The sequence below is a fragment of the Apteryx mantelli genome, chromosome 3 (genome assembly GCF_036417845.1).
Source record: "Apteryx mantelli isolate bAptMan1 chromosome 3, bAptMan1.hap1, whole genome shotgun sequence".
Classification (NCBI taxonomy): domain Eukaryota; kingdom Metazoa; phylum Chordata; class Aves; order Apterygiformes; family Apterygidae; genus Apteryx; species Apteryx mantelli.
Window position 1 is genome coordinate 73,518,401 of NC_089980.1, and position 21,395 is coordinate 73,539,795.

General features: G+C 40.8%; 1 protein-coding gene and 1 long non-coding RNA gene across 2 annotated transcripts in view; one reads left to right on the forward strand and one right to left on the reverse strand.

The window, feature by feature from the left end:
* NHSL1 (NHS like 1) overlaps window positions 1–21,107 on the forward strand; it is a 200,258-nt gene extending 179,151 nt beyond the window's left edge. The window contains exons 5-7 of the mRNA XM_067293664.1: window positions 3,748–7,179; window positions 7,739–7,868; window positions 11,442–21,107. Of these exons, the coding sequence (XP_067149765.1) occupies window positions 3,748–7,179; window positions 7,739–7,868; window positions 11,442–12,195 (4,316 nt within the window). The 3' untranslated portion in view covers window positions 12,196–21,107. The remainder of the gene's footprint in view (window positions 1–3,747; window positions 7,180–7,738; window positions 7,869–11,441) is intronic.
* Window positions 2,123–11,317, reverse strand: LOC136991580 (uncharacterized). The gene is made up of 3 exons (XR_010883748.1): window positions 11,247–11,317; window positions 6,199–6,333; window positions 2,123–2,150 (listed from the first exon to the last, which is right to left on the reverse strand). It is a non-coding gene; the product is annotated as an uncharacterized lncRNA (long non-coding RNA).
* Window positions 21,108–21,395: the final 288 nt, after the last annotated feature.

A 21,395-nucleotide genomic window follows, 5' to 3' on the forward strand; every position in this document is an offset into this window, starting at 1 on the left:
AGCCTATCTCGGGTCCAGCACCTGGAACTAAGGCATGTGTTTGAACCTCTTCTCTGTGCTCCCATGCAAGAGATGTTTAATATATTGTATATTTCCCTTGTTTCAGATACTGGCTGTTCTCTATTTGCTGCTGGAGTCTACACTGAACATGTGCCTTAGGGAAGAGTATTTGCCCTAACTAAGAGGTCAAATTACTTTTGCCTAATTATTTCATCATTTTCAGCATAGCAAGAAGTGGGGTAGTAGAGGAAAAAGGAGCCTAGATACAGGTCTCTTGTGGCAGACATAGTGCTAACTGCACGGCTAATGGACACAGGATAATATAAAAACTGCAGACAAGAATATTTTCAGCCATGTTTATTACCAAAGTACAACCACTTCTGACTTTATAATGCTGAGCATCTGTAACGCAGTTTCCATTTCTGAAATAATTTTTTTGCTCTTGCCTATTCAGACATTGTCCCTGCAACCAGATGGACCTTGTGGATGGTAGCCTATAAAAGGTCTGATTAAATTCCAGAATTTCACTATTGAAGCAGACTTTTTAAAAACTCTGACTGTTATTTAATTAGAGGTTTTCTAATAGACTTAGCATTTTCAATTTAATGTTCAATTAATGGTTTGAGTGCTCCCTTAGAAATTGCATTGTTCATGTTCCAGCTGCAGTACCAGCAAAAGCAGATTGATTTTAACAATTTTTAGCATCTGGAAACCACAAACAAAATACTCCTTGCTATTTTACTCTGAATTGTACCAAAATCCTAAAACCCTCAAGAGAGTACATGAATCATCAATGTTCTTGTTTGTTTGTTTTAAACAGTTTTCCTACAGATTTCTGTTTTTCCTCTACAGGAAACAGAGCTGTTAAAAGAGCAGCAATTGTTGTACTGTAAAGGGCAAGGAAATCCTCACAGCTTTTGAGAGGGTATGCATATATATATGAAGCCAAAATCCAAGCCAAAGTAATTTCAGAATATTCTGTATTTCTACAAAAATTATGTTAAACCTCAACGTTTGTTCTTAAAATAGCAGTAGCAACAACCATGAGAAGACTCTTTTTTGAACATATTCCACATAATGCCTGAAGGATCTAGCCCTATAGTTCACGTTTCTGAGATTGGGCCTTCCTGCCTCCTCTGAGCCTTGTGTTTATTTGGGCTCTGAACCAGTTTAACTACAAGAGGCCTCACACTGGTGCAGAGATCTGCCCTGATGGGCTTCACTGCACTATCAAGGTCTTCAGTTTTCCTGCTGTTGAGTCAATTTATGCAATTCCTGTGAGTACATAGGCTGGACCCAAAGTTATGTCTATTCTGGTAAGAAACGTAGGGCTAGGGCTCAGGCTTGACAGCATCCTGCAGTCATCCATGCTGCCTTCCTGCTAGTGGGCTTCTCCAGCATAGTGTTGGCCTGCGCCAGCCAGCAGACTCCCAGGCAGGGCCTGGGCAGGGGGCGAGGGGACGGTGCAGGAACTTCTCCCAGCTGGCATTTTGGGCACAGTCATCCTTGGGGGGGGGGGGGGGGAGCTTAGTCTGGATGCACATAAGAAGCACCCTTGGCCTCTTTTATTTAGTAGCATAGGTATTTTTGTATTTCAGAAATTTTAAAGCATCAATGTGCATTTGCAATAAGCAATATATCCCAATCATGTGTTCTACAACTCAGATTTTTGGAAGAAGGTTAGAGGAGTTTAGCAAGTTAAATGTTTTTCTGCTTTGTCATTTAGTTTCCCTAGCAGTAGCTTTTTAAACAAGCATAAACTCTGTCCATGTGTTTTAAGCTACTTGTGAAGTGGAATGCATTTAGTTTCCTTTGTGAATACAACTACATTGCATACTGAAATGAGGTTGTCTCAACCACAAGTCAGTATGTAAAAATGTTAGATACTTATTGTAGTGCTTACAACTTCATTCTTTACCAGCCCCATCATATTGTGTGTGTGTGTGTGCGCGCGCACGTGTGTGTTTTACAGTGGTAGATAGAGGTAAAAACCCATCTCTTTGGTTATTTATGTAACATAGTGCACACATTTTTATTACTGGATATTTTTAATTGGCTAACAGTTGTCATCATTGATGTCCCAGTTTCAGAAATATTTATAATGTTTACTTTGATATGTTTATCTCTCTTAACCAGAGGGGACATTGATTCTGTAGAAAGATACACATGGAAAGCAAAAATTAATTATTGTTCTTATTATACAGTTCTTAATAACCACATACAGAATATGCAAATATCTATTTTGATTGGCTGCAGTAGTTCATCTGTAGTACCTAGCTTTGCTCTAAATCTTTACCAGAAACAGAAAGAGCCTACGTTTTCATGAGAGCAAAAGAATCTACACAAAGCAAACTAAATAGACTTCAAGCTGCTAAAAGGCTACTTATGTGCCTGGAGATAGAAGTAAACAATCTTTTTGTGTGTGCTGCTTTCACCCTAGCCTTTTCAGAGCCCTCTTTTCCTTATCCTAAATGCTTCTTGCGGTTGCCAAGAATAAGGATAATTAAATGTCCTTTAAGTGGTGTTTAAATCTGAATGATAAGAACACCTATCCTCCTGATCCAGTTCCATGTAGTAAATAAGAAAGAGAACAGTGGTATCATGCATGCTGCTTCAGCGCTCCTGAGAGTAGCTTTAAGGTGGAGATTCAAAATAACCAATTTTTCCCCTGCAGTGACATATGCAGCATCCTTACAAGCATCTCCGTCAGCACGACTGCCTTTTATATCTGCTATTTCTATAGTAATGTAACTGAACTGAAAAGCAAGAGCCTTTTTCAGACACCAATTTTAAAGCAATACTCTAATTATTCATTTTAAAAGGCAGCTACCAGTAAAAATGTAAATTTGAAAGAACCTTAGAGTCCTTTCCACAGACCCAGCGATGACTATATTTTGAACTAAGACTGTTTTTCCATTGTCCTCAGTGTTTATGCCAATATATAGCTATCACTTCATATACAAAAGGACAGTTATTTTTGATTTCCTGATGAGCACAGCAAGATTTTGATGGTGTTGAGGATGAGACAATCATCAGTACTAGTTGTTTCTTTTTCCCACTCTTTGAAATTTTCCTGTTACAATCAATAGAAAGTAGTTGTATGGAGGAATGTTATAATGGCTTTCTTTGCAGAGCTGGATTATGTCTCTATATAAATGCTCTTTTAGTATATGTTTTACTTGTGGTACAACAATGCATCTTTCAGTCTGTTAGCCTTCTTTTACTAAAATTGCAGGACTTGGAGAGCTATCAATGTCTTTGAAATTTTTTTTTAAGTGGAATGCTTTTAAAAACAGATTTGCTCATTCATATTTGTCTTCAGATTTTCCTTCCCCTGTTCTTTATTGCATGAAGCATTAGCGTGGAAACACACATCACATTTTTCAGGCTTTTGTCTGTTCCTGCTGCTTTGCCTACTGGAATTTAGAGTGCTACTTGGTTTCTGACATAACTGATTACTATGGAAATTATTACCATGTCATAAACAGGATTTCACATGTAGAATGTGCGGTGGGAACACAGATGAGTCTGTCAGCAGAAGGTTCCTGGTAATAAGGAAAAAGGGAAGAGCAATGCAGAAAATACACAATGCCTGGGCAAAATCTATTGTTACTGATTCTTCTTAAAAAGGCATAACCTTCAAGAAAAAGGGGGATCAAGCAATTTGCAGGGTTTTTGTTTTTAAATGAATAGGAAGATAAATGTGAATTTGTGTTTCAAGGAATAATTATTTTATTTTGACTCCAGCAGTTGGCACTGGCCAAAGTGATTTCCGTGGACATTCGATGTATGTCCCTGATCACTGTTCCACGCTAGGGAGACTAGACAGCTATCGCTCTGCTATGCAGCGGTCTGAAACCAAGGACACCAGCTGCCAGACTGAGGACATGAAAGTTGTGCCCCCTTCAATGAGAAGAATACGAGCACAGAAAGGGCAAGGTATTGCCACCCAGATGTCTCAGCTTTCCAGCTCATCTGGAAACATGTCGGTGATGAGTGATTCTGCTGCAGTTATATTTGCTTCTCGACAAAATAGTGACATAGGTTTTCACAGCTTGCCTCGGGTTGGTGTGAGAGTATCTCTGCAGTCCCTAGAACAGCCGCAGAGCATCTCTCGGCAGACAGAAGATGTCACTGGCACTTTGCTGCACCAGATAAGTAAATTGAAAGTGGATGACAGTGTCGTGCATCTGAGGAATAATCCCACTACAGGGACCCTCTCGAGGCCAAAGTCTCAGGAAGTAAGAAGTTATGAGAGTGAAAAGTCCACAAGCCCAGCGTGTGTGGTCTCTCCTCATGCCACCTACTCAACAAGCATCATACCCAATGCAACACTGTCATCCTCCTCAGAAGTTATTGTTATTCACACTGCCCAGAGTGCTGGATCATTGGATAGTAAAATTACCAGCTCTGCTGCCTACCCGAAGCCAAGAGACAATCCTGTTGCCAGCAATGCAGTAAGTGGGAAAGAAGATCACCATTCTTCAAGTGGTAACTGGAGCGAGAGCAGCTCCACGCGCCACTCTCAGACTTCAGATACCATCCCATCTAATACTGTTGTGATGCTTTCTCTCGGTGACTCTGCTGTCTCCCTCAGCACTCCTGGAAATGTGGAGGCTGGGTCTCAGAGTGTGAGCTACAGCTGTAGGAACAATCTTGCTTTACCAAGCCAGTCCCAGGATAGTGATGGTAGGAGTGAATCTAGCTATTCGGGGGAGCGAACACAAGCAACGGTGAACAGCACAGAGCATTGGCTATACGAATCTGCGGAAAATAGTGAGACTCCTTCATGCAAGATGGCTTGTGCCACACCAGGCTGTGCCACTCCTGTGAGCAACCTGAGCAGCAGCAGCCTGGAAAGGACTTCAGTCAAAGAAGATTCTACTTCTCTCTATTCGGTGGACCATGATGGTTATTACACTTCCATGCATATGGATTCTGGACTGAAGTCAGACAAGCCATGCAATAGTACGAATGGTTTGGGGAACCCCAGGGACAGTGTGATTAACGTTTTTGATGGAAAAGAGAAAAAACCTCAGGAAGACCAGTCAGGCCAATCTGACAAATCTCTTGCAAGAAATATCTCTCTAAAAAAGGCAAAGAAGCCACCTTTGCCACCATCCAGAACAGACTCGCTTAGAAGGGTACCCAAGAAAAAAGCCCAGTCCAATGGACAGGTACTTGATGAAACCCTCATTGCTACCCTCCAGCATTCTCTACAGTTGAATCTCAAGTGCAAAAATGGCAGCTCCCCTTCCCAGAGCCCCTGCAGTGATTATGAGGATCCCTGGGTGTTGCGCTCCCGCAGCCAAAGCTCTGTCAGTGCAAGTAGCAGCATGATGTCCACCACTGCTCCAAATCTGTACTCCATGTGTACGGTCACACCCTCTCAGAGTGAAACAAGCAGCATCAAGTCAGAGTATGCTGACCAGTGGGGTTACTACAGCGACTATGCTGCAGTGGCAGACGACCAGGTAAAATCCCCGGTAACTCATTCAGCCAGTACGTCATCTGCTCTCAGTGATTACAGCATCAGCCACTTCAGTGATGGCTCAAGGGCTTCTGTGCCACAAGTGTCCAGTGGACTGGCCAAACCAAAGAATGTTTCTCCCGAGAAATCTCACCGAGTTACATCGCCATCGAGTGGGTACTCCAGTCAGTCCAATACACCCACTGCGCTCACTCCAGTGCCTGTATTATTAAAGTCCGCATCATCAGGAAATGGGAAATCCAAGCTGAAACCTAAAGTGCCTGAAAGGAAATCCTCTCTTCTGTCTTCAGTCTCCGTTTCTTCATCTTCCACTTCTCTTTCTTCAAATACATCTACTGAAGGGACCGTGAGTGTGAAGAAACTGGATCCCACCCCGAGCACTCCTCTGGATTCTAGTACACCTCCTCCACCACCTCTCCTTCCAACATCTCCTCCACATTGTCCTGATCTCTCTCCTCTCCCTCCCCCTCCTCCAGCAGAAATCATGGATCTGTCACCATTGCCAGCCTCTCCCACATTCCCCCCTCCTCCACCAGAAGCTGATGTAAATTCTTCCTATGCCCAGAGTGTCCCATGGTTTCCACAAGAAACCTCCATCAGTTCATTCTCTTCCACTGTTGCTCCTCCTCCTACTTTTCCCTCAGCTGTCCCACCACCAGCACCACCTCTTGATCCCAAACTGACAAAAGATGTAACAAAATACTCACAGTACTCTTTTAAGAAATGTAACCAGGAAGATTCTTGCTATAGTCCAGTGAAACAGCCATTCAATAAGCAAGATCCATCAAGGCCTGTGATGCCCTTAGTAACTACCAAAGCATTGCAAATGGTGCAGCTGAGATCTGTGAAAAAAGCAACAGAAGGTGAACTGTCACCTCAATCTGCTTCTGAAACCATATCTCAGGAAAAGAATGCTGTAAGTTCATCACCACAGTCTTCGCTAAAGCCATCTTTCTCACTAAGACTGAGTAACAGCTTAGGTGAAAAGGAGATGAAAACTCATGGTGCTTCATTTAAAAACTCAGTTCAAACACTGGCTCAGAGTTCTCTTCTGATTCTCTCTGACAATGTACCTGAGCTTGACAGTGATCAAAAATCTGCAAGTACAGTAGATCTAAGCAAATCTTTCGATGCTGATTTACTGGGAACAGCTACTGAAGATGCACCGGAGTCTTCAGTGCAGAATGAAGACTTCCATTCTGGCTGTATCAGCATGTCACTTCAGGGGTCACCAGCATCTCCAGACAAGACTCAGGTCATATTGCCAAACAAGAAACCCCCTCCTATTTCAAAGAAACCCAAACTGTTCCTTGTTGTACCACCTCCACAGTTAGATCTTACAGTGGAGAAAATAGCTGATATGAGTGATACTGTCAGAAGCACATCAAGCCCAACTAAGAGAGATGCTGTGCTTGCACACTGCGAGGAGGCGAGAAACTGTCTTACAGATGGACTCAGTTCTAGCGAGATGGACTCTGGCAGCCTGGTTCCTGAGGGAGGAGCTGCTGGATTCACCTTCTCTGAAACTGTGGAAGCTAATGCCTTTATGGTACAGCCTGCTGCATCACCAGTTCAAGAAGCTCCCAGGCAGGAGGAGCAGCCCACTTTCAATGAAGGAAGCAGTTCAGGCAGCAGCCAAGACAGCAGCAATAACACTGACAGGCACCTATCTCAGGAGAACGAAAGTGGTGAGTCTGACTTCTCTGACTCTTCTTCAGGTGTAGCAATAGCTATCTTAAAGAAGGTGGGGAGTGAGGGTAGCAGTTACAGCATTCAGGTCTTCTGTAGAGAAAAAAATGGATGCGATAATTTAAAATATAAAGCCTAAGGAAAGTTGCAGGATCAGATTAATACTTTATATGGTCTCTTTTAATTTCTTTCTGACTTCTTATTATTGCAGAAATAACAAAATGATGCTAGGAAATAGAAATAATGCCTTATTTAACTTTGCTAGGATTAAAAAATGCTGTGAAGACATGGTTAGCTTTGTAAATTTTAATTTTGCATTTTAATAGAAACCATAAAAATATCCTTCAGTATCATACTCTGCATATGTGTGAACAAGTGTAGGCATTTCATGCACTGCAGTTTCCTAAGCAAATGTTGATCTGAAATCACAATAATGACAACGGTATACTCACTAAATCTCTTGGATGTTTCGCCTTAGAAGCAATGAGGGCTGGTTTCAAGATTATATGGCTTTTGGGGTTCCCGTGATGGATTGTCCTATTTATTCTTTCTGCCTAGCTGAGGTGTTTGAATTGGATACAGCAAATAGTTCATTCCTTCCCAGCCATAGTTATGGGGAAGAAACGGATGGGGTGGCAACACCAGCAAGACCAAGGACTACTGAGGATCTTTTTGCAGCCATTCACAGGTACTGTGGAAATTGCCTTCCCCATACTGTCCAGTCAGTTAATTCTTTCAAAATTTAATTAACATTGTTTTCCTAAAACACCCAGTAAAAACAGTTGTTGCTTTAACTGAAAACACCCATTTATTGAGTTTGTACTAAGGCTAGATATGAAAAAAATAAGCAAAAGAACTTGTGTTTTACTGTTTTACAAATATGTTTAACCTATTTTGAACTAAAAGCTACCTGGTTAAAACAGAGTAGATTATATTATAAATATCCTGCCGCTTAAAATATAAAATTACATCTAGTATTTATTGTACTGTTCTCAATCTGCCATATTAACTCTACTGTTGCTTTCTCTGTGTATCTTTTTGTTTTCATTCCCGTTCTTCCCCATCTCTTTTATTCTCTTCGCTGCTTATATGGTGCAGTTTGGAACAGAGGCTCAACGCTAATGCTTCATGGCAAGCGTGGCTGAAACTGGCAAGTAACACAACATGTCAGTCATATGGCAAAACATATGGCAAATGCTGGATTATAGTTTGCCATAATCCAGCCTGAGGTCGGGTGTCTTGTGTCAAGCTGGTTCATGAATGAAATGTGTAATAGTGGCTCTATTATTAATGTCATTATTCATTTCCCTTAAAAACAAAATCACCCCAAATAGGCAGCTAGATTTTCATGCTGTTCACTTTAGGTTTTCCCAAAAAAGCTTAAAAACCACAAAATGAAACGTGCACCATTTAAACAGTACGCACAGAAGACCATTACCACTCTCTGAGCTTGCATTTAGACTAGCAGTGATGTAGTCGTGGTGCCATCTTGTGGCTCTGTCATTTACTTCAAAATTTACATGGGCCTTCTTTTAACTGGTCATGAAAAATGTCTAGTGGTATCTTATTTATTCATCTAGGTGTTTAGTCAGTTTGTGCATATGTGCCTGACTTTTACATCAGAGATACTGAGGGACAGGGGAAGTCTTGTGTATGAACATGGTAGGGAGTTGGGAGGCTGCACTTCAGATGCAAATGCTATTTTTTTGAAATGATTCTATTTCACATGTTAAAAAATTTCACAAATACATACTATATAATACTGACTTTTTATAACTTAGTGTTATCCCTTCAGACTTGGCGTGTAAGAGCCGTTCTAAAAATGGTCTTTTGCATTCTTAATATGCATGGCACTCACTAGGAGTGAGATGAATCTGTTTGCAGAATGAAATATTCTGGCCAGTAAGCATTTTCCATTATGTATGCAGATAGAGAGTGGATCTCTGTGTGTATGCACCTACATGGAATTCATAAGTTTATGGAGCTGGATGTGACGCAGTTAAAATTGTTTGTCACGTTTGCTATTACGACCTTGCTTTTGTTGGCTTTACATTTGAACCACCATCTTCCTTGGTTGTTAACTAATTAAAAAAAAAGGCTTTGTTTGTTGCCACTATTTTTAAAAAGCATTATTTCAATGATTGGCACTCTTGAATCAGTGCTTTTGGGTAAGACAAGAAATTTAGTGGTATGTTTGTTAAGGGCAGGAGAATAATGAGAAGGTCAATCTAAGTTTAGGTCACGGATCTGTTTGAATACGTATCCTCCCTCTGTTTCGGCAAAGCCACCAAACCTAAATTTGGCTTAATTTTAAGTCTCTGCTATGACTTATATTTGCCGAGAAGAGTTGGATAGATGCTGGCAGCAAAATTCTCCAGAATATTCTAGTTCTCTGACTGACTGTTCTGCACTACATTCACAGTGTTACTGAGTTAATTCAAACCAGGATTACTGGTCTTCCTCTGCAGATCTTTGAAATTGCAGTTTGCTTTATGTTTCTCTGGAGTTTCCTTTGTTTTTTGGCAGTGGTACAACCCCAGCGTTGGAGTGTTCAAAGATACCCAAAGGCAGCCAAAATCCTGTTGGAGGGAATCCTCCCTATAACTAATGAACACACATGCTTTCACATAGACGCACTGAGCATCTAAGCATCAAATTCACTTGCTGTCTACCATAGTGACATGCAGTTAAATCTAGATGGGGTTCCTACATTTGCCAATACTGAAGTCATTGTTTTATCCTTATGCTATCTTCTGTTGTCCATTCATCCTCCTGTTGAATGGATGTCAGTATTACATTCTTCTTTCAGCAAGGAAGGTGGAGGCAGCAGCAGCTGGAAATAACAGCTGTTATAGTTGCCTGTGGGTGTATCATAAGTTGTTTATGCATGGAATTACCAGCTAAAGAGAGACAAGATCACTCCTGAGTCTTGGCAGAGTTTATGGCAATGCCTATTGCTGCCACCCACTTAGCTGATGGATCCTGCTACTTTGTTTTATTCTGTTTTGGGGTTTTGGGTTTTTGGGGTTTTTTTTGGTAGGCTGCAATGCATAAAGACATTTGAGTTTGCCATGGCAAAATCTCAAACACTGTAAGAAAGTATAGCTAAAGATCACATTGGGAAGTAATCTGTTTTACAAGGTGAATGGTCTGTATTGCACACATGCTTGATAAAAATGAATATGGAATTACAAGATGTAAATCTTGTATTTATTTGTAACAAGTCTGCTGACTTGTTTTAAACTTTTTTGCAAATTTGTGTATGAAAAATTAGCATTTATACAATCTTTTGAATTCATTCTTCTTTAGCCCACAAAGAAGCAAAGCAACTTTGCTACAGATAACAGGCATGTAATACATCCATTTCTTTAAAATTTCTTATGACGTAAAAATGGGGCAACAAAGGTCCAGTTTCCATATATTCCCAGTCCCATCATTATTTCTTAATTTCATTTTTGTAATCACTGCACTTTAAATTAAAAACCACTTTTGTTTGGAAAGACAACTTTCATGTTGCAAGTCAGGAAGGTAGTCTCTCCTTCATTTAGTCAAAGAGCTACGATGATAGAGCACCAGCAAAACAGTGAATTTTGACTGTGCATCTTACTAGAAGCTAGAAAACTCAAATTTCACTACTCATTTCATGTTTGTTTTTTTTTTCTTTTTGAACCATTTAATCTAGAATGGTTGCATCTGGCTCACTTTACTCAATCTTAACTTTTGAAGTAGTGCATTGCAATATCGATTTCTAAAGGCAAACGCACTAAACTACATTTCTAATTCTCCATAGAGCATCAAGGACTTTGAATGAAACAGTACAAAAAGAAAAGAAAACAAAAAATGCAACATACTAGATGCCATATTTTTAATCAAATCTCCAAACTAACAGACAAACGGCATTAAGAATTATCTTTATAATGCATTAATCTTAGGCTCAGTTGGATAATGACTCTATAAAACCTAATTTGGTAAATATGTTCGAAATGTTTTGGGCATCAATATTGCCAGTTACAGCAGTTTCATTGTTCCAGATTTGCAGAAAAAGAATAATGAATTTAGTTAATACCTCCATTACTTGCATTAATTCCAACGCAGTTTTGGTGGTGTTCTTACTCGTACTTTAGATTGAGATTACTTTTCCCTCTTTCCTTCTCTTCCTTAGCTTAATTCATTGTCATTCTTCTAAGCTGAGATGAAAAAGGGGAGATGAAATTTTCATTTTTTGTTTCGTCTTGTCCATGTTTTTGTTTTTCAAACTCAGATCCAAAAGGAAAGTCCTTGGCCGTAAAGATTCTGAAGACGATCGTACCCACAACCATTCTCCATCACCCCCCGTAACGCCTACTGGTGCTTCCCCAACCTTAGCTACCCTCAAACAAGCAGGATCTATTCAGAGAAGCGTTCGCAAAAGCAGCACCAGCAATGACAACTTCAAGGCCCTGCTGCTGAAAAAAGGGAGCCGTGGTGACACCAGTTCCCGCATGTCAGCGGCAGAGATGTTGAAGAATACGGACCCACGGTTCCACCGGACAAAGACAGACGCTGCCCCTGACCTTTCTGACAGCCCTGCCAGTTGCTCACCCAGCAAGAGCAAACGGGCCCAGGAGGAGTGGGCCAAGAGTGAGGGCCTGATGCCAAGGAGCATGTCCTTCTCCGGCACTAGATACGGCCGATCACGAACGCCCCCCTCAGCTGCCAGTAGCAAGTACAATGTTCGCAACCGCATCCAGAGCAGTCCCATGACTGTGATTAGTGAAGGAGATGGGGAAGTGGTGGAACAGTCAGAGGGCAGGATCCGAAGGACTTTGGAAGAGCAGCAGGAGAGGCAGCTTGATGTGTTTAACAGTGATGAAATGGACACCAATGACTTTCTATATGCTGAGGAGCCTGACTGCAAAGAGACCTTGGATCCAACCCATGTAGACTTAATGACTCAACCAGGTACTTCAAGGAAGTATCTAAGCCCTTCAGCTGAAGAAAGTAAAGAGGCAGTGACAAAAGTCATTGGGTGTTAGTCTAGAAAATGACAGAGGACTAGATCCCAGAAGAAAGCCCGGACCAGAACAAGTTTTCTTTGCTAAGCATTTATTCCATGAACTGCATGTGTGTGTTTAAATGCTGAAGCAATGGTAGTTCTGCATGGTTGGGTTGGGGTGGGGAGGACTTGCTCTGAATGAGTGGTCTGTGGCTTAAAGAAAGTAACAGTTGAAATTTTTGTGTAAAGCCTTAGAAGTCCTCTTGGGGGGAAGTTTTCTCAGAGCCTGTAGGAGTGTGATGTTTTTCATTTTCTTGAGACCGCAATTGTGTGAGCAAAACTTAGGGACAAATCTGAAAAAGGAATGGGAAGGCTTCTGTGGCACAAGCTGGATGCTTGCTTCAAAAGCACTGTATTGGTGCAACACAGTGCATTCATTACACTACAGGCTAGTCAGCCTCACCTGCATCCCTGGAAAGGTGATGGAGCAGCTCATCCTGGAGCCATCTCTAAGCATGTGGAGGAAAAGAAGGTGATCAGGAGTAGTCAGCATGGCTTCACCAAGGGGAAATCATGCTTAACCAATCTGATAGCCTTCTATGATGGAATGACTGGCTGGGTAGATGAGGGGAGAGCAGTGGATGTTGTCTACCTTGACTTCAGCAAGGCTTTTGACACTGTCTCCCATAACATCCTCATAGACAAGCTCAGGAAGTGTGGGCTGGATGAGTGGACAGTGAGGTGGATTGAGAACTGGCTGAATGGCAGAGCTCAGAGGGTTGTGATCAGCAGCGCAGAGTCTAGTTGGAGGCCTGTAGCTAGCGGTGTCCCCCAGGGGTCAGGACTGGGTCCAGTCTTGTTCAACTACTTCATCAGTGACCTGGATGAAGACACAGAGTGCACCCTCAGCAAGTTTGCTGAGGACACAAAACTGGGAGGAGTGGCCGATACACCAGAGGGCTGTGCTGCCATTCAGAGAGACCTGAACAGGCTGGAGAGGTGGGCGGAGAGGAACCTCATGAAGTTCAACAAAGGCAAGTGCAGGGTCCTGCACCTGGGGAGGAATAACCCCATGCACCAGTACAGCCTGGGGGTTGACCTGCTGGAAAGCGGCTCTGCCGAGAAGGACTTGGGAGTGCTGGTGGACACCAAGTTAACCATGAGGCAGCAATGTGCCCTGGTGGCCAAGAAGGCCAGTGGAATCCTGGGGTGCATTAGGAAGTGTTGCCAGCAGGTCGAGGGAGGTGATCCTCTCCCTCTACTCAGCCCTGGTGAGGCCACATCTGGAGTACTGCGTCCAGTTCTGGGCTCCCCTGTACAAGAGAGACATGGCACTACTGGAGCAAGTCCAGCGGAGGGCTACAAAGATGATTAGGGGACTGGAGCATCTGTCATATGAGGAAAGGCTGAGAGCACTGGGCCTGTTTAGCCTAGAGAAGAGAAGGCTGAGAGGAGATCTTATCTGTGTATACAAATAGCTGAAGGGAGGGTGTCAAGAGGCTGGTGCCAGACTCTTTTCAGTGGTGCCCAGATACAGGACACGAGGCAACAGGCACAAACTGAAACACAGGAAGGTCCATCTGAACATGAGGAAAAACTTCTTCACTGTGAGGGTGACAGAGCACTGGAACAGGTTGCCCAGAGAGGTTGTGGAGTCTGCTTCTCTGGGGATATTCAAAACCCGCCTGGACGCGATCCTGTGCAATGTGCTCTAGGTGACCCTGCTTGAGCAGGGGGGTTGGACTAGATGATCTCCAGAGGTCCCTTCCAACCTCAACCATTCTGTGATTAAGCACAGAGAGATAGGATGAGGCACACTCACCTGTGAGAAGGTAGTAGGTTTGACGCTGGGGTTGCATGGCTTCTTACCAGGGTATGCACCCATGTTAGATGAAGTACATCCTGCTAATGCAGATAGGTCACCAGGTTATGAATTGGTTGAGGGTACTGTTATTTTCCTGAGGGAAAATGAAATACTTAGTTAACAGGGAAAAGGGAGCACAGATTTATAACACAGTACTAGCTGCTATGCAGCCACACATGCACACTTGGTGAAACATTAATTTCCAAGTGGACTGCTTCCTTGAATAGCGTATTCCCTTAGAGAACTGGAACAACTGGATGTGTGCAGAGGATGTAAGCCAACAACAGAAAAGCAGGACAGGACTTGAGCAATATACTGCCAGAGTTCGGAAGGGTTAGGTTTCTGAATTAAAAAACAAAATTTGACTTTGAGAACTTGCACTACAGAGCTGTAGATGGAGCCTATCTTTCAAAATTGAAACTTGGGAGTTACGTTTTTCCAGAAGTCTTTCTTCCATTTCTCAAAATGGAAAGATTATTGCTTTTCATCACTTGAAATATCAGATACTTGCTAACTTTTGGTTACCAAAGAATAAGTTACAGTTACTTTCCTTTTTGATTTGCCTGCAGTATTTCTTTTCTAACTGTAATAATTTAGTGAGGTTTGTTTTTATTGTATATTTTACAGATAATAAAAACATTTAACGGTTTTCCAATTGTAAAGAAAACCATTAATTTTGGTTCTTAGTAGGAATGAAGCTTTTAATTTTTAAGAAGAATTTTGCATCATTTGACGGCGTGCGCAGTTTTTGTATTGTTTGTAAATATTGGAAGTTGTTAAAATATCTTTTGATCTCCCTACTGTAGGATCTATACATTTTTAGATTGCTTTTAAGAAGAAAAAGCACTCCTTGTAGATTATTTATTTTAGAGAAATATGCTTGTAATCGCTTTCTTCAATTCTTGTTAGTAATGTAAACTTCAGGGGCCTTTGTTTAACTCTTGCTTTCACAAGACGGGAACAGTGATGAAAATGCTGTGACTTTGCTTCAATAAAGGAAAAGGCTGCCAGTTGCCATAGTCTTTTGAGCTGATTAAAATCTCATTCAAAAGATGTGTCCAACAGTGTATGGCAACAAATTGAATGCTGTAAACCATACATTTAGCTACTAATCTTCAATTTCTGCTGCAAAATTTACCAATTCAGTGTAGAGGCAACTAAACAGTACTTACATATCCATCCCATTTTGACATGTCAATGCTGAGTCTAAAAGACTTGAAATAATCCTAAGCTTTTTCCAGTATCATTTGTGTGCGTTTCTGCTACTTCTCTCTTACTGGCAACCTGTCCCACAGAACTAAAATTCTTGGAGAACCAGATTATAGGCAAAGTGAGTGAGGAGTAAGTGGAAGGTGAATCCAGCTGTACTCACTGGAACAAGAATGTGATAAAGTGGTGCACAGTAAAATTTCTACCATATTTACAGATAAAACATATGTAAAGAAGCATTTGATTATTGGAATTGAGTTGAAACCTAATTGGAGCATTTCAAGTATTATTAATATTGATCTGAACTACATACTGTTACAAGAAGCAATGCTAAACATTCTGCAACTGCTAAATTTCTAATGAGAGTTGGTGGTAATGTTTCTCCCACGTCTGATCACATTAAACTTAGAGCTGTATGTCATTTTAACATTAGATGCTTTCCTTTTCAAAGCTGTGTGTAAATATTAACTAATCCTCATAGCACTGTCCTCACAAGCAAGTACTCAGGCTTTATTTTTTTGTTTACAAATGGGGAAATTGTGTAAGTCAGTGAAAAACTGCAGTACTGGAGGAAATTACAGTTCTGTTGTCTGCAACTTCTATATTATTTTGCAGCATTTTGCATAATGTGCCTCTAGGAAGGAGCCCAGCCAATTTAATTGCCTGATGCTGGCCATATGATGCTGCCAGAAGTTTTTATGGGGTTGGTGGTGAACTCTTTGAACAGTCTTGTTCAAAGATGCTCACCATCTTGTCAATGCATGTAGGTGGGACTAAACTTAAGGGCAACATGGGCTGAGTTTCTTCTCAGACTGCAGGTAGCATTGATGCTCATCTAAAGCCCATTTCTGGTGCAAGGTGAGTTTGGGCTTAGGCTCAGGTTTTGGCTAGTGTGCAGAAGGAAGTGTTCATGTAACTGTACTGATGTTGCTACAGAACTACATTTTACAGAGTGTAAGATGTAGTATAATATGCAAAATGTGATGAAATATGTTTTAATAGTGCTTATAGTTGTATTTATGTTAGAGAATATCAGACTGAAGCTGTCTAGAATTAATTGCTTAGCATAACTTGCTTAGCATTAGTAGCTAAATTTGTTGAAGCCTTAGGCCTCAGGCTGTGAACTTTTACTTAGATAAGTAAAAGGGAGCCCCAGAGCCGGTTCAAGCTGGAGGGATAAAGAAGTTACATGGACAGCAGGAATAGCAGACCTTGAAGATAAGAAAAGCAGCAGCCTGCCTAGAGACAATGAAGGGGCCCAAGGAAGAAGGGGAAGAATCCAGACCTAACTATTACTATTGGTCCAAACTATCACTTAAGGGGTGGGGAATTTAGATTGTAAGGGTATAATTGCCCAGGGATTTCTTTGTTCGGGGTCCCTCTTCAGAGGCATCCAGCTCGAGCTGTAATTACCGCACATGCATCATTAAATTTTATTTCTCTCCAATCTGACTTCGAACTTCTGCCTCAGCAGGAACCTAGGGTCGGACCCTGTTATGAAGGCCGGCGAGCCTAATAGTTTCCATAACAATTTATTTAGATAACTGATATGATTTTCATATGGTGTTGTCACCATTAATCTACCCTCTGCCATATTCCTGTGTATCTGCCTTCAGAATTGTATAGTGGCTCAGTTTTTTCAGCCTTCAGAGCACAGCAGCTTTAGGGTGTGTTTTCTGAACTGGTGACAACTTTGGTGCAATGTAATTATGCTAAGAAAAACATGCTTAATTTTATGTCACACGTTCAACTTCAAAGTTACTTTCCTACATTATAAAATTTCCTTCTTAGGCAACTGTGGCTTTATTGGTCAACAAGCGTAGATTAAGTTTAGCAAATCTCCGCCAAAGACATCCAGAGCACTAGGAGGGGAGGAAAAATATGTGAACTTTGGCCACGCTGAGGAGAAAAAGGAGACTGTGGTTATCCTGATGCTTAATTTAACCATGCTGTTACAGGCCTTGTTCATAGTTTGCAGTTGGTTTACAGCTTGCCTCTAAGACAAAAATTGTTGTTGAAGCTATTTAGATGTGAGCTTAACTTCTGGTTTTCCTTTTATGAATGTTTTTTTTAACTTCAGCCTTTTTCTAAACTTTGCTCTGTATTAACTCATTTTACGCCTCCTTCACTATATTCATAGTTCTTTCCTACTGCTCTCAGATATATGTAGCCCCAATCCCCGTTGGAACTAGAGCTCTTAAATTATTAGAAGTTAATTCATCGACAAGGCTGTGTGGCACTTGCAAATCTTCAGTGTTTGTATATTGGAGAGAGAGGAATTTATTATCTAATTTAAACAGGACGGTTATGCAAGCAGCAATAGCTTGGTGAGAGGAGGTTGGGAAGGTTACTGGAAATAAGTTAAAAGAGAATTCAGGAAAAAGTGGATTTGATGAAGATGGGGTTTTGAGGACCTGGGACTGGCAGCTGGTTCATGCATATGGCTCAGCGTGAAAGAAGGCGCAGAATAATGGCAGAAAAGGTTAAGCAGGAAGATTACTGAGAAGAAGAGAAGCACAGCAAATGCAGAGAATGACAATAAGATATTAGGAGGGCAGGTTTATGCAGAACCTTGAGGATAAAGAAAAGAAGCTTCAGCACATGCAGCAAGAAACTAAAAGGCAAAGGAACAATTAGGTAGTTGCAGCAAAAGGGAAGAAAAATTTTAGCCTTTTGTGTTTCTTTGCAATCTGAAGGGGAATGTGTTCAGAAGGCCAAAGACAGCCAAACATTTTAGAAGAGGAATAAAAGGCAAAAATATGTTAGCTTAGAAGAGAAGAAATGATAAACTGAAATGAGAGTCTAGAAGTACTGGGGTGAGACAGGACAGTGAGGCTGTCCTGCATGTCCTTTGTGTCCTGAAGTAAGGTTGCTGTGATTAAAGTGAAAATGGGGGAATAGAGATCCATTCTAGGAGACATCAGGCAATGCTGGAGAGGCGACTTAGAGGCTCAAGCAGAAGAACACTTGGAATGGTTCTGTACATAAAGTTGTGCCTGAAATTTGGCAAGAATATGGGATCAGAGAGATGAAAGCTCAGATTCATCCTGCCTAATTTCTACCTACACCCATGTGTCCAGTGATTTCTACTGACTAGCTATGGTCCTCCAGAGATGCCTGTGTTCTGGTAACTTGCTAAACCTTTTCAGTCATTTCCTGGAGCGAAGAAAGGTGATTTGTGCATGCAGCACAGGGACAAATGCCTTCATAATTTTGCAAGCAAATACATCTTGTCAGGTGTTCTTTGGATCCTACAGAGTTCTGGAAGAGCTGTTGATAGCAGCAGTCACTCTTCCAACAAAGCTGGTGCTACAGTGCATTTATTTAAGTGGTTTGAAATGATGTATTGTCTGCTTCTATAAGAAAAGATAAAAAGGATGAACTTCAACAACAACAAAAAAGCTATATAAAGAAATTATAGTGCTTAGGAATTTTTATCTATTTCATTATTTTAAAAACTTTCAGTACTCACAAGAAAGAACATAAGGTGTACTTTTTTTTTTTGCATTCCCCTATTATACTTTATTTTCTGAATAATGGAACAATCTTTTCTCATAGTTAAGACTAGAAAAACCTTCTGAGACAAAATTTATGATTTTCTTGGCTCAAAAGAGGCATTATCAGACTAAATCAGACTGGAACATAACAAACTTGTAGGTATATGGTACTGGATCATGACTGTGGCCATACTGGTCTGAATTAATATGCATTGAATGGATTAAAAAAAGAGAGATGTTTAATAAAGAAGTGTCATGTCATATACTGTTTTGAAAGACTGGATAAAAACCTTAATAGTACTTCCACAGCAGAATGAGTACATTTTATCTTGCAAATTCAGCTCTTTGCAGTTAGATTATGCCACACAATGAGCAAACAACCTTTTAAGGGCCAATCAATTCTTCTCCCAATGATGCGAGCACAAAATGTCATTGATTTTTAGTAACAGATTGTCTGTTAATAATAAATCCAAATGTATGTTTATATGTATGTGTGCATATGTATATATACAGAAGAGAGAAAGAGACCAATCCCTATGTATAAGAGTTCCTTCTGTGTCTAGTGTATTGCTCTATTTGTGCACCAGACTTTGGTGTAAAAACAGAAATTCTAACTACTGAATAAGCAAAAAAGTAAAAATCCATCATAATATGTAGGTTCCAGAAGTTTCTGTAGATTAGCTACCTCTTGAAAAAATTTTAAAAAATAACTTCTTTAGATGGTAAAAACAAATTTAGGCAAAATCAAAACTTCTTTTCCATGGAAATAAAAATTAGAAAAGCAAACAGATAAAATCTGGCAATAAACAAGAAATACAGGGAGCAATAAGTTCTATCTGTTATCTGAAGGAGAATGCTTCTACATTAGCAGTATTTAAGAATTGTTTACTCCTGTGTTCCTCTTGTTCATCTTGGTGGAAACTAATGTCTTTTTTAAGTCAGTTCAATCTACATTGCAAGCTCCTGAGGACAGGGATTTTTGTGTCTATTTGTCTGCCACCAGGTGTGAGAACAGTGTTAGAAACATATCTGGTAATTTCATCTGGAAAAAGTAAATGGACTTCTAGACCAGTTTAAAGCCTGTGAAAGAGCACTGAAGTGATGTGAGCATTCTGTGACACTGTGCAGCATCACAAGTCGAGAAGCAGCCCTAATGGAGTCTGAAGTCAGTCCCATTCTCCTCTCCTTAATGAGGATATTGCTGTAATACACTGCCTGAAAAATGGTGGTGGTTGTAAATTACTGTGCCAACTGGAAGCTGTAGTATAGTTAAAAGGATTTAAAAAAAAAAAAAAAAAAAAAGCCCAGATTTATATGGTCAGTACAGCAGTTGCCGAATAGGGAGTGATAATGATTTCAATATATTGACCTTTTTATAGAGTTGTATTACAAAGCAAAAATATATTTGAGAAGGCAGATTTTAAGATATCAAACACGTGTGTGCCAGGGAGGGAGCATGAAGTTAAGGGCCAGGGTGGGGAGTGGAAATGCACGTCACACAGTTGCACAGATGTCAAAGTTGGGCTGGGAGGTAGCGTAACCCTAACTTGCAAGCTACAGACAGAATGTGCTATGCCAAAGTACAGGTGATCCCAGATGAGACTGGTATACTCCCATACACAGCACACGTTTTTTAGGGTAAAAGCCTGTGTTATCCAAGATGAACCAAACTTATTCTACGGAAAGGTTTCAGTGGTGTGACATACAGGGGAAAAAAGTGTATCTGAATGTAATGTTCAAGAGGGCAGCCCTTTATTTATTCCAAAATGCAACTTTGATAATATTGTTCTGATCTATTTAATGATGCAGCTTTTTGTAAAATTTGTCAGAAGCAAAGATAGGGATACGTGGGGTACAGGAAGAGGAGAGATGACAGGTTATTTCTCTGAGATGAAAACTCATGAAGATTACTTTGTTTCTAGGCTGTCAACCATGACCCTAGGCAAGAGAGTTCCTGAAAGACAAATAAAAGCTTTTTCTTAAGTGCAGCTCTGAAGTACAGGCTCATGCGACAAACTGGTCATCTAATGTATGGGATGAGTTTCGTGCATGATGTGACAACTTCTGTGGAGCCAGGCTGGATTTTTGGGAAAAAAGATGTTAGCTAGGGAAACTCAAAAATTACTTTCTGTTCCACAATCATGCTCTATCTCAAATGATAAAAGGTATGTGGGAAACTGCAGTGTCCTTCTAGAAGAAAAACTGTTAGTTCATTTTAGATGTTATCTAAAATGGTTACTGGGAAAAGTGGGAAGAAAGTGTCTTGACAATAATCTCAAATTGTCTTTGTCAAAAGTCATTCTGGTTGTTACTCGTTTGTGCGGCTTTTCTTTTCTTTGGATGAGCCACACCTCATGGCATCTATTAAACAATTTACATAGACTGCAGCGTTACATATTCTTTCAACACATGCTTCCACATCATGCTTCAAACATCCTGCTAGCATCAAGACTTCTTGTTGATTCTTTGTGATACTGGTATAGCCTCCAAAAGACCTGCCAGCAAGAATAAATATGAAGGGGGGCAACACTGGTCATCTAAGCTTGGTCATCCTTTATGCCCTAGTCTGTAGACCATGGGCCTCCAAAGTTTATCAGCAGCTCCTGGTTCTGTGCCAGTCAACGTGCAGACGTGACAGCATATGGGTCTCTGGCTTTGCTGGCTATTCAG